This window comes from Nanorana parkeri, unplaced genomic scaffold (genome assembly GCF_000935625.1).
Source record: "Nanorana parkeri isolate BGI_ZX_2015 unplaced genomic scaffold, ASM93562v1 scaffold463, whole genome shotgun sequence".
Lineage (NCBI taxonomy): Eukaryota > Metazoa > Chordata > Amphibia > Anura > Dicroglossidae > Nanorana > Nanorana parkeri.
The window spans coordinates 830,069-843,685 of record NW_017306731.1 but is presented as its reverse complement, the minus strand read 5'-3'; the positions used below and the strand labels follow the sequence as shown (position 1 = coordinate 843,685).

General features: G+C 42.8%; 1 protein-coding gene across 1 annotated transcript in view; it reads left to right on the top strand.

Annotated features, from left to right (window-relative positions):
* The first annotated feature begins 3,974 nt into the window (after window positions 1-3,974).
* The window catches only part of LOC108790310 (cAMP-specific 3',5'-cyclic phosphodiesterase 4D), a 276,758-nt gene continuing 267,115 nt past the window's right edge, over window positions 3,975-13,617 (top strand). The window contains exon 1 of the mRNA XM_018560539.1: window positions 3,975-4,275. Coding sequence (XP_018416041.1) covers window positions 4,211-4,275 — 65 coding nt within the window. The 5' untranslated portion in view covers window positions 3,975-4,210. The remainder of the gene's footprint in view (window positions 4,276-13,617) is intronic.

Below are 13,617 nucleotides of genomic sequence, written 5' to 3'. Positions count from 1 at the left end.
GTCGGGTGTGCCTACGTATGAAAACGACAAACGCGCTAGACATGTTGGGTATCGCCGCACACGCCGGAGTGAGGGCAATAAATCTAGGGCCAGTATTTTTGGGTACCTCTAAATAAATGACCTGTCGGGGCTTTTAAAACGTTGTCTATGGACTTTTTGGGGTACTGAAGTTTGTCGCCGGTTCACGGACGCACACAATTTTTACCTGGGCATGTTGGGTATCTGTTCACTCGTAGAACCTCATCTTTTACATTTTATTTTTTTTTTAAATTGTATTTATTGTGTTTTTGGGCATTTAAGTAAATTTTTCACTATATTTTGGGGTTTGATAAGGAGTTGCGCTAATATCGAGCAACTGCCACCATTGTATTCTATAGGGTCTTGGCTTTCAGAAAATATATAATGTTTGGGGGTTTTAGGTAATTTTCAGGCTTAAAATGTGGAATATAACATGGGTGCACAAAATGAAAAAAAGGCCTCTGTCATGAAGGGGTTAAAGGAGAACTGAGGTGAGTGATTTTCACTCATCCTCATAGTTCGAGCCAACCTGTGACAATGAAACTGTCACACGTCAGCTCAATAGATCGGGAAGTGAGCAAACACAGAGCCGTGACTGTCACTCACGGCTCCCTGCAGGGATTCTCCACCTCCCCTCTCCGATCCTCCAGCGCTGACTGGCGGAACAGACGGGGGAGGGGGCTGGTACAGCTGGCTCTGCCTCTAGATAGGCAGAGCCAGCTGTCACTCACGCAGCTGGGCGGATCTTGACAGTAATGTCGGGATCCGTCCCGGCTGCGGCGGTCTCAGTACTTTGGGTCACGGGAGGACGCAAGTATATGTCCTCCCGTGACCCTTACGAGAACTATGGGGAAAAACACTTACCCCATAGTTCCCCTTTAAGAAAAACAACTGTTCTTGTGAATAAAAAACTGGCACCTAATTCATCATACCTTGGTGACACACTCCATGGGGAGAGAAAGCTTTTAGGCCCTATTATTAGTGTTCAAATATTGCTTATTTTATCAAAAATGATACTCTTATTAACACCTTATATTTATCCTTTGCCATAAAAAAATACATCTGCCAAGATAAAATTCGAGAGCTCTCTTTGTTTTTTTTGTTTGTTTCTAGAGGTTGCAAGTTACAGGGCTTTCCTTTTTATCCTTGCTTCAGTAGCTTGAAAAAATATGCAGGTCAGGCTCCCTACCTTTTCACTGGCTACAGACTTGTTTTACATTGTTGTAGTGAAGCAAAGCACTAGTCCTTGCAATGCTATGTAGCCAATTTGTTTTTAAAGAATAATTTTTTAAATATCACTTTTTAGGTGGATTTATTGTTTACATTGAAAAGTAGAGTAAATATATCTATTGCACATACACTTACTAAGCAGTTGAAGTAAGAAGATACTGAACTGATAATGTAAATAACTGAACTGATAATGTAAATAATTGACCCTATTAGCAAATCAATGTGTATGTGTGCCTGGTCATTTGAATGGTGCAGTGATGCCAGAGCTAGTTAGGTAGCTGTGTCTTCAGTTGTACGGGCGGGAAGCCCCACCTACAGCACAGTCAACGAATTACACTGCCAATATTGCTCAACCACAAGTGCATTTAGTTTAATTTATTTCTCTGGGAAATCATACAAATTTTCAGCAATGATGCAAACAGTATACAAAAAAAAGGTATCTTGAAAATGTTTTTATATATATTGTAGGAAAGTCACTGGTCTTTAAACAGTAAGGGCAATAAATGCAGCTTTATTGCATCCAACGAAAAAGTAACACAAATAAAAAGGCCTACTCCACCTTAGGAGGCTAACTAGACAGTAGTGTCCCTCACTACGTCCTACTGGAGCGGCTATTCCAGCTTCCAGTATAAATGGACAAAATCCACAGTCCAATACAAACAATTGTTCTGACAGACCTTATTCCCCAGATATGCAGACACTCTCCATTCAGTGCAGCCTGGATCTAACTCTGAGTCGTATAGGGAGACAGAGAATACAGCTGTTTAACACCTGGCTGTGATATTAGGTCTAGTAGAGAAAGCAGGAATAAGGATCTAGAATGAGTTTTGTAAAAAAAGATTACGTTTGCAATCCTGTTATTATCTAGGTTATCTTTATGGATCTTTGTCTTTGGAAAATGCAGTAATGAAGGCAGGGCAGGTCTAAACGAAGTAAAACACATAGGAACCAGAGAAAAGACCGCAGCAATAGGGATGGCTTGGGGGTTGGGAGAGGGCAACAATCCAGCCAAAGTTCATGTTTCAGAATTTCAGACATTTTTCCATTAATCATTATGCCACCAAAAAGAATCTAACTTATGTAAAATTGAGGTATGAGCTCTTCCAAGACAAAGTGATTTTAACCCTTTCCCTTTCAGTACATGCACAAAGATATCAAGGGAATTCATATTAACAAATAAAAGCAAGCATTTAGAATTGTTTTTATTTAAACAAGTTTTAGGCCAATAGCATTAATTTAAAAGTGCCCAATGGCGACATTTGTATCTACACGTTGAGTCGAGGCAACATCTAAATCATAACCTTTTCTTTACTCCAACCAGGCTGCACATCCAGGTCAAGTTCCTCTGGCAGCCATCACACCCAAGGTGTGGATGTCAAAATGCACTACAAATCCCGGACCTTTTTAACAAAGCGTTACAAAAACATACAAAACAAAATTGTGACGTTATTTAGAGTTTACATTCACAGGAAAAAAGCAAAGAGAAGGGATAAGGGTTAGTTCACACCTAGCGAGGAGCAGGTGCAGAGCAGTTACAGAGCGCATCAAAACTGCGTCCAATGTATTCCAATACTGGAACGCACCAAAACGCATACAAACACATCACAAACGCATGCAAATGCCCTGGAACGCACTGAAAGCCCATTTTAGGTTTTAAAAAAAACCCGTCCCGGAATGCGGCAGAAACGCAGGAAAACACACTGCACTGCATGTGCAGAAACTCATGCTGGTCTGGTGTGCACATTTGGTGTGAACAAGCACTAAGGGTTAACTAAAAATGTTTTTTATACAAGTGCTAAAATGATGTTTGTTGTACAAAAGATTTTGTTAAATCCAGTGCTACAGAAACAAAGGAAAACACATTTTATTACTTTAAAATAAAAGCAAAACAAAATTACTAATGGAAGAAGGAAAAGAGTTAGTGAGAAAACTCCAAATAAGTGTTATTAAGGGAGCAAAATTGTGGATTTTTTAATGAAGGACAGCCACCGCAAAAGGCTTTTATTTATAAATTAAAGAAGAACTCCAGCAAATGTAAAAGTTACTTTTGTAGTAGGGCTACTCCATGCACTGCAAGGGTTAACTGCTCATTTTAGTCTAGGGGGGCAAATACAGAAAATATACTCAATAAAAACCTGACAGGGTTTGTAATCCTTCTCAGCCCTAAACAAAACGTTTTGCTAGACATACACTTTATAAAAAAAAAAGTACTTATGTATTAGAAAACATGCAACAACTATTGCATTTTATGTAATAAAAGATATTTAGGTTACAGGTCCTTTTGATAGATACCTCCTTAAGGTATTAATCTTTTTTTTTTCCACACTGGAGAGCTTTGACAACATTTTCAGCATGTTTGGTTTTCTGGCATGCAGTAAAGTGAACTCGGGGAACGCAGTCTGTGTGAGAAGTTGCCAGCCAGTGTGGGCGTATAAACAAGTCGTAGTATACAGGTAGATCCCATGTGACAGTGGGTGGATAAAAGAATCACATTGTTCCTCTGGATAATCAGTGACTCTGCACAGCAGAACTAATGAAAGTGACATTTCCTTGGCATGTCGGGATGATTTTCTTTCCTTTGTGTCATAATATGATTCTTGCCCTCTGCGGGTTCCCTTTTCCCATGTAACCTTATCACATCCAGTGATAGAGTAAAAGAAAGCTCAAGAGGCTTGTTGAGCTGCAGCTGAGGTTTCATGTGACCTACATGGAGAATACACTGAAACAGCAGTTCCTCCCCTGGAAATTTAAGACACAGGATAGAAGCTCTGTCACTTCCTAACATTCATCTGTATGGAAGTCAGTGATAGGAAGCAGAGCTACAGCAGCCTTCTCTATCAGCTGGGACTGAACCTGACAAGTCTTCCTGAGCCTACCACTGTACAGAGCACTATGGATTACACTATAACTAGTAGAAGACCTTTTTTTTTTGTTTAAACACTGACTTATTTGCCGAATCAACATGAGTATTGTCCTCAAGCCAAGATCCCGATCCACCAGCTCCCTGAAGACAACAGATGGGCTCTGGTAAAGTATATTCTGTACTTGTCACTGCATTGTGCTGCATAGTACTATTAACTATTTTATGTGTAGTATTGAAGAATCACTTCCTTTATTCTGTGTAGTATCGAAGAACCATTTACTATATTCTATGTAGTATTGAAGAACTATTTACTATATTCTCTGTAGTATTGAAGAATCATTTCCTATTCTGTGTAGTATTGAAGAACTATTTCCTATATTCTATGTAGTATTGAAGAACCATTTCCTATATTCTATGTAGTATTGAAGAACTATTTCCTATATTCTGTGTAGTATCGAAGAACTATTTCCTATATTCTGTGTAGTATCGAAGAACTATTTCCTATATTCTGTGTAGTATCGAAGAACCATTCCTATATTCTGGAGTGTCCAATCATGGAGTTGGGTTTTTTAGTACCATAAAATAAAAGAAGCTATGGAATTTATCTGTAATTTGAGATTCTGCCAAAACGATCAAATATTGTATTCTGAACAATGTACATATGTTCACAAGAGTTTTTTATACTTCAGCCTGATAGCTTTGCTCGGGCGTTTATACATATGTGACGCAAGGAAATGTGTAGCTCATTTATCCAGTTCTCATGCATGGCCACTGGATAGCTTTGAGCAACAGATGATCTGAATGATGTAGTTGACCATATTTGAAGATAATGTTCAGGGACAGGGTCATTTTGTTGTAGTACTGAGTCACGTTGCTCAGTATACTGTCCGTGATAACAGTGGTACTCACCAGCATCATGTTGACATGCCTCTCAAATTACATTTTTAAATCTCGTCTGTAGTAAAAAAATTACTTACAAGGCCAAGGTGGCTGAAAAAATACATAAAGCATTGATAATGCTACCTAACAGACATATGTGATTCTGTGGGTGATTTTAGATAGCGGGGATATATTTAGTAGAGGTGCACCGAAATGAAAATTTTAAAAACGAAACCGAAACGAAAAAAAAATGTTGTTCCGAAACCACAATCATGAATGAACAGGAGGTGATGTAGATTACTTCCCATTCATTCATAATTGAGGATTTACTCTGTCCTCAATTATTTACAAACACTCAGTGATCGCTGAGTTTGTACTTCGCTCTCCATCCTGACAGCTGTCCTTTGAGAGCGCTGGCTGTCTCTGCCCCCACACCGCTCTGTGACAGGAGGCTGAGTGGTGTGGGGAGGAGAGACGCCGACCGCTTACAGCGCTCTCCTCCCACAGGGCTCGGCTGCCTGTAGCACTTTCTCTCTTCCCCGCTGGGACACAGATAAAGACACATACATAGTTTAATGGAAGCCGATTAAGCTAATGGAAGGTGTTTGAATTGAGAAGGCAGCTGAAGCACCCCAAAGAAACTGTCAGACGTACCAGGAAGCTAGTAGTGAGATGTGGAACCCACTGGCAGTAAGCAGCATACAGTCCAGAAACGAAGTACAAGTTTAGGGATAATCCAAGAGGGGTAGTCAATGTCCAATCCAGGTCGAGGCAGGCAGCGAAGGTTCAAAGGCGGAAGACAGTCCAAGGGTCAGTAATCGGGAAGGATACAAAGAGGCAACAGGCAATAGGAGGATCAGCAGGGAGGCTAGGTGTTCACCATAAGGTGGAATAACTCAGCAATAAGCCAGAGCTCAGGCCAGGTTTTTATAGCCAGGGGAGGTAGGACCACGCCCTGGTCACCGAGGCAACCAGGAGGCTTCCCTCCCCGGGAACCAATGGCAGGCGAGGAAGATGGAAGGTGTGTACTGGGAACCTCCCCCAGCAAGGCCCACACCTGATAGCCAGATGACGCAGGAACAATATGCGCGCGCTCCCGGGGATGCGCGTGCAGCCTGCGTACTGCGCATGCGCACACGCCGGGTGATTCGCGCATGTGCACACGCACCTCTGGCACCAGGTGTTCTACCGAGCTGAAGGGGAACCTGTGCACTGCGCCGTGCCCGTGGTCCCCGAGTAGAGGTAACACCCCCTGCTTCCTGACAGAAACACAATAAAAAACATGCAATCCTCATGCATATAGACCCCTAGTGCAAACTGAACTCAGGAGCACAGTGCTGCGTGACTATATGGGTAGCCATCATTTGTTGATGGTTCCTCATTGTTTAGGTAGACCCTCTATTTTGGGTCAGGGTCTGTGATGATACACATTCCACATGCCTTGTGTAAGTGGGGGTAAGGTAAAAACATCTTTAGATGGTCCTGTTCCCTTGCAAACAACTAATAGCTCTCATTTATGTTTGGCATTGCTGCAAATACTGACTTTCCAAAATCTTTTATGATCTCCTAAGCAAATACATATTTTGCATAGTGATGTGGACACGGTATTACTGTGTGTCATTAACGCACCTTATCTTTGTAAGCACAGAGACCAGGACATGATAGCACTGTAAATATGTACACTGGCTGCATGCTATTCAGAAATCAGATATTAAAAGAAAAATGATCTTATTTACACCAAAAGGTTAACAGTGATTTATGCTCCGTGTCCAATGCAGCCAGATGTGTAAAGGGAAGGCTTGTTTTTTATTAGAAATGTACAGGTTTGTAGGTGCTTTTCCTCTAATGGCTCTGCAGACATCTGATACAGACAGACAGTTATAGGCTGCCTGCAGAAAACTACAGGAGGGGCGGAGACGAGAGCTGTCACCCTTTCCTTCTGTTGTCTTGTACCAGTCTTGACACTCTCTGTTCTGCCCTAACATTGACTAGTCGCTGACGGCCACAATTTGCACGTTCAGACCCAGATTTTCGGCTGACAGTCCAGTCTTTAAACACTTTAACAACAGTTGCTCTTGAACATTTAACGAATTCTGCTGTTTTGCTGATACTCGCTCCATGGCTCCGAGCACCAACAATCATCCCACGTTCAAAGGCTGTTAAATCGCGTTGTTTACCCATATCTTCAGAAAAAAATAACTTCTACTGTTGTGGTAAACAATCTGCTTCCCTATTTATAATGGTCTGGCCCTCTAGCAACTTCAGCGCCAAATTATAGCTAATTTGCCCACAAACGTCAGGTGGTCATAATAATCTGGCCACTCAGTGTATGATTATCCCAGAGTTTAGCTTTAAAGCTAAATTCCTGGAAGAAAAAACACCTTTAAATGAACTGTATTCACTAATAGTTTCAACCTAAAATACCATACAACCGCCCCACTCCCTCCCTGCTACAGGGCTAGAGACGTAAGACTCTAGCCCTGTAGCATGGGGTATCATTGTCAACAATGCTAGGTATTACTTGTGATTGCCAGTGACTTTGCAGAGATTTTAGCAGCAGTAAAGGTAACGAAATTGTAGGGACAATATTTTAGCTTTTTTTTTTTTATTTTGACAGCTGTGCTTTAACTTATGGCCAGGCTTCGTAGCTCTGACCTTTGGCACACTCCCCTAAAACCCTTGTCCACTGTCTCTGTACAGGTTCACTCTAATCAGGGGTGTGGAATTCCTATCGCCCAATGCCCAGGACATGCAGTTCCGGGCGCTGAGCAGGTATTTTTGTAACTACATTTAGCCCTTCTTCGGGCACGCAGCAGAGCTAAATGTACATGGGGGGGGGGGGCGTTTGGTACCAGATATCTTTAACGGATGTACAGCCGCTCAGGACCATTTGTAAGCAGCCTGATTGTCACTCCCCTCCTCTCCCCGAACATCGCCGCTCTCTCCGGCTGCTGCCTCTCTGCCCTCCGCCTCTTTCTCCGGCCTTTGCCTCTGTCCCCACCCACCATCTGTCACCGCCTCTCTCCCTGCCCACTGGCTACATCCCCAATGTGGTCTTCGAGGTCCCCTGCCTTTCTGGGGACCCTGGACCACAGCAAATTAGATCAGGTTGGATAGCGGAGAATATCCGTTCTGCACTCTGCTCAGTGTGAGCACTGACACCGGAATGCTGCTCTTGTAGCTTTCCTGTCACAGGAGAATGAGTACAGTGCTGTGCTAGAACTCCTGTATTGGAGGTGGCAGGTTACATAGTTACATAGTATTTGAGGTTGAATAAAGACATAAGTCCATCAAGTCCAACCTATTGCGTGTATGCATTTATGAGCAGGTGTGTGCATGTATATGTGTCCATGTGTGATTTTTCTCTTAGCAATACCTGTACCCCTGTATGTTATGGTCTCCAAGGAACTCGTCCAGGAGTCTCTTGAATGATTCCACACTCTTAGCTGAGATCACTTCCTGTGGCAGCGAGTTCCAGACCTTAACCGATCTAACTGTGAAGAACCCCTCGCGCCCTGTGTGTTGAAATTTTTTGGTTGTGCCCTCTGGTCTTTGTTACGGAGCTGATCGTAAACCGTTTGTTACTAAGGTTGCTGTCACCCTTGAATAGTTTATACATGAAAATCATGTCCCCCCTTAATCTCCTAACCTCCAAAGAGAACATATTTAATTTTAACAACCTTGTTTCATAGTTCAGATCCTTGAACCCCTTAATGAGTTTGGTTGCCCTCTTCTGGACTTTTTCCAGCTCAAGGACATCCTTTCTGAGTATTGGAGACCAAAACTGGACCGCTTACTCCAGATGTGGCCGAACCAGTGATCTGTACAGTGGCAAAATTATAGACTTGTCCCTGCAATACATTCCCTTCTTAATGCAAGACAGGGCTCTGCTTGCTTTGTTTACAGCAGTCTGGCACTGCAAGCTATTCTTCAGTCTGCGTTCTATAACGACCACCAAATCCTTCTTCGTTTCCGACTTCCCTAGTGGCACACCCATAAGTGTATAGTCCATTTGCCTATTTTTAACTCCAAGGTGCATTACCGTACATTTATCGACATTGAACTTCATCTGCCATACAGTTGCCCATTCCCAGATTTTCTCCAGGTCCTCCTGTAATGTTATAATGTCTAAATCTGTGTCTACTAACCTCCCAATTTTCGTATCATCAGCAAACACTGAGATATGACTTCTCACTCCCTCCCCTATATCATTAAAAAATAGGTTAAAAAGCATGGGACCCAGCACTGAACCCTGGGGTACGCCACTCATGACCTGAGCCCAGTCTGAGAAGGTGCCATAACTGATACAAATGGATGCGCAAAGAGCGCACGTTCTTGTAGCCAGTTTTCTATCCACGTGCACACGAATTCATCTATGCCCATAGCCCTTAGCTTGTATATGTCACAATATCCGGAAATCCGTGCCGGATTTTCTCATTTGCCCTTCTCCAGTCGCTTGGCACTCTACCAGCCATTATGGATGCCTTAAAAATGAGGAACAGTGGTCTCGTCATCTCCTTGCTCAGTTCTTTGAGTACCTTGGGGTGTAGATTATCAGGTCCTAATGCTTTATTTTCATTTAGTAGTTTAAGCCTATGTTGTATCCCCGTTTCAGTCAACCACTCAGGTGTATTTCCTGTTAAATTTTGTGTTTTATCATGTACATTGGGCCCGTCTGTTTCCTTGGTGAATACCGACGAGAAGAAAGTATTTAGCGCCTCGGCCCTCTCCCTGTCGCTTGTGAGTAACGACCCATTTATGTCCTTTATTGGGCCTATCTGTCCCTTTCTCTCCTTTTTACTGTTTATGTACTGAAAAAAATGTTGGGGTTCTTTTTACTAACTTCGGCGATATATTTTTCACATTCAATTTTAGCTACCCGCACTGCCAGTTTACATCTTTTATTAAATTCTTTGTAGTTTTGGAATGCTGATACTGTCCCCTCCGTTTTATACTTACTAAATGCTATTTTTTTTCCCCTTAATGTGTTTCTTTACCGATTTACTTAGCCATATTGGCTTTGTTTTTGATCTTTTATTTTTGTTCCTCAGCGGTATACACCTGGTAATAGCATTTTTTAATTTGTTCTTGGAACAGTCCCACTTCTGGTCAAAGTTTAGTTTATCAAATAAGTTTTCCCAATTGATCTCATCCACTATATTGCATAGTTTATCAAAGTTAGCCTTCCTGAAGTTTAGGTTCATTAAAGAGAACCTGTCACCTCCAAATGCTATCACACAGGGGATTTTTAGCCCGTGTGATAGCAATAAAGTTAAGTGAAAAAAATTAAGTAAAACATTATAAAATAAATAAAAATACAAAAGTAAAAAATAATAATTAAAAATGGAGATAAATAAAAATGTAAAAAAATAAAAAAGGCAATAAAGTAAAACATAATAAAATAAATGAAAACTAAAGTAAATGATAAGATAAATAAAAAATATTACAAAGTAAAAAGAAAAACAAGGAAATCAAAATTAAAACCAACCCGCTTCACACACCAACTGAATGCAAATAAACGCATACATATGGCATTGTTTGTGTGAGCAGAGTGATGCCATTTTGTGGTGGCCGGGCAGCAACACTCTCTAATGCGCACAATGTGCATTAAGGCCAGGTTCACTTATTGGCGATCCGTGCTCAAAACCGCGTGAATGGCAGGGCGGTCACAGAATCGCACACCACCGCTAATCGTGCTGGTGGTGCCATTATTTTCTAATGGCACCCGAGTCGCTCCTGGCAGATTGCACGGTTTCCTCCCGCAATACCGCCCACGCAACCGCCCACAATAGCGGTTTAAAACACTGTGCGGTGCATGTCGCAAAAAAAGGTACATGTACCTTTTCTCAGTGATTGCCATGCAGATGTAACCCCATTGAAATCAATGGGGCCGCGTGGCAACCGCTGTATGCAATCGCACATGATTGCACGGTCACGGAACAAGCGCCCCGGGATTGGCCAAGTCTGCAGCAACCCTAAAGGATAAATCCACTTTCCCAAGTCTTTTGGGGAAATGGAATTACCCGCACAAATCTGGCCCCCTCTCCTCCCTGCTATACTTTCCTTTCCTCAAACGGTCCTGCCCGCCCGCCAGTACGGGTGTACTCTCTGTACGTGTGCCATGTATTCTGAATTTCGCTCGCAAATTGCAAGCACTCATTGGTCAGCGCAGTCACCTGACGGTGCTGACCAATGAGAATCTCTTCTTAGCACTGCTAAATACGGTTTTGCTTACAATTATTTTTTTTGTATCAGGAAAAGTAGATTGTCATGAGAGACAAGTAGATCGGCCCAACGCTTTAATCCTTGGACAAGTAGTTTTTTTTTTAATGTCCACACCCCTGTTTACTACAATTGTTTTTTACATAAAACTAATGCAAGTACCTGGATCTGTTTTAGTAGTAGCTTCCTGTGATCCCTGCACAGAAGCAGTTAGTCTGGGAGAGGGAGGACAGCTTTCTGAGCCATATATACTCTACTGCCTGGTGTGCATGCTTGTAGGAAGTTAGAGCAGAAAGATGAACTGCACTTTCAGTGACCAATATGAGGATGTGGTCCAAGATCCAGGACAAGACTGTATTGCTAACCTGTATTATGCAATGTATTTGCTAGAGTTGTCCAGATCACACAACTGCTATAACAATACAAAATCATTTGGCTGGTACAACAGTCCACATATATATCTATTTCAGCTGTGCTTTTAGGTGTGTGCCTGTTTCGATTCTAGGTACCAATGAGTTGAATTGTCTGATGTTGTATCTCCTGTAGGCTCCAATGGCAGGATCTCCCTGCGGTAGTGTCTGTGTTACAGCCCATCCCACAAAGTGTGTCACTCTCCAGGTGCTGGACTTCCAAGATGTTTTATGTTGCATCATAGATCCACTGGGGTAGAAGCTATGCAAGGGTAAAAACAGTTAACCAGAAGTGAGAATTCTGTTGGGGATATGCTTCATTTGGAGATCCAAATCCCAACACTAGGCTTAAGTCCTTTCTCAGCAAAAAAAAAAAGGAGCGCTACAACCCAGGGATTTGTGTTGTTACAAAAGATTATAATCCTTACAAAGGTGTCTGCAAAAAATGGGGACTCACTTTTAGATGGACGAGTTGTTGTCTTGCCGATGGAGGATGGAGGATATTGTCGCCTTGGATCGCGAAAACGGCTTATGCGGCTGGTCAGTGTGGATGTGATCGGAGACTTGACGGCTCCTATTTAGTCCTTTGTTAATGGAGGAGGGATGGTGAAGGCAATTGTAGAACACTTGTGAGAGAAAAACACAACTGTGTAATGTAAGTAAAAACATCCGTCCGGTCCAGTGAGGGCTCAGCTGGCCAGGCTGCCACTCTTCAACTGAACAGGAGCGGGGGGTGCCGCTATGTAGCGGTATAGGAGTTGTCGGCACTCGTTTTAAAATTTCACTCATGGACGAGCACGGAGCTGGAGAACCGAGTGGTTCGTCTTGTTGAGTGATGAGAATTAGAAGGCTTGGCTACGCGTTTCGAAGCTTCAGGAATGTACTGCTGCTTTGATAAAGAAGCATAGAAGCTTTGAAACGCGTAGCCAAGCCTCCTAATCCCACAAATCCCTGGGTTGTAGCGCTTTTTTTTGCTGTTTTACATTTGTTCACAGGGTACTTCTCCCTGGCTAAGTAGCTCGATGACCCAAACTCTCTAATAGCTCTCTCTCCCCCCGGTAGTGCGCTCGCCATCTTTTCTGTTTTTACCTTGAGTCCTTTCTCCTTTCCTTTTGACCCCTTGGAGCACCCCCACATCTTTATGAGAAAATACCTACATACATACCTTTATGCCAGTTTTCTTCAGCCGGGTCTGATGATCTCACAGGTCCTATTCCTCCTCTAGCAGGGTTTAGATCCTAAATGCTGCAGAGTGCAGTGCCATGAAATGACAAGGACAATGACAAGGAATATGAAAGCTGCCAATCGCTGCCCTACTTCTGTAAATGCTAGCTACCTGGCTGTCTTTTGCCTCAATCATTTACTGACCCAGACCAAGCATGCAGCTAGTGAAGTCAAAGGAATTATCCAAATGTCCTAAACCTGCATACTTACTGAGTCAGTTACTGAAAGTACTGAAGTTTTTGGAATCTACATGACAGCTAGACAATTCACATTTTTAAATGCAGGTTTTATCAATGACAGGCTCCATATGTTTCTCAATACAGATTTCCTTTAAACTAGGGCTGCAACAACTAATCGACATAATCGATTATAATCGATTATTGAAAAAGTTGTCAACTTTTTCAATAATCGATTAATCGGCTTCCGATCAGTTGGCCCTGTTCACGGCTCCACACACGCTGCACCTCCTCCCCACCTCATGCACGCTGCCAGACCTGCCCGACCGCATCCACGCTCTCTACGCCACACCTCCTCCCCGCCTCAAATTCACCGCCCGCCCACATCCATGATCGGCACAGGGACGCGGGGAGATGTAGTAAGGAGGAGCAGGTGTGGGGGGAGGAGCAGGTGTGGGGGGAGGAGCAGGTGTGGGGGGAGGACAGCCGCCGATAGACAGGTCCGATCTCAGAAGCAAGTTGCTAGATGACTGCTCAGGTAAGCCTGCACTTTCCCACACATGGTGCTCTATAATGTATTGCTGGGATTTGTATT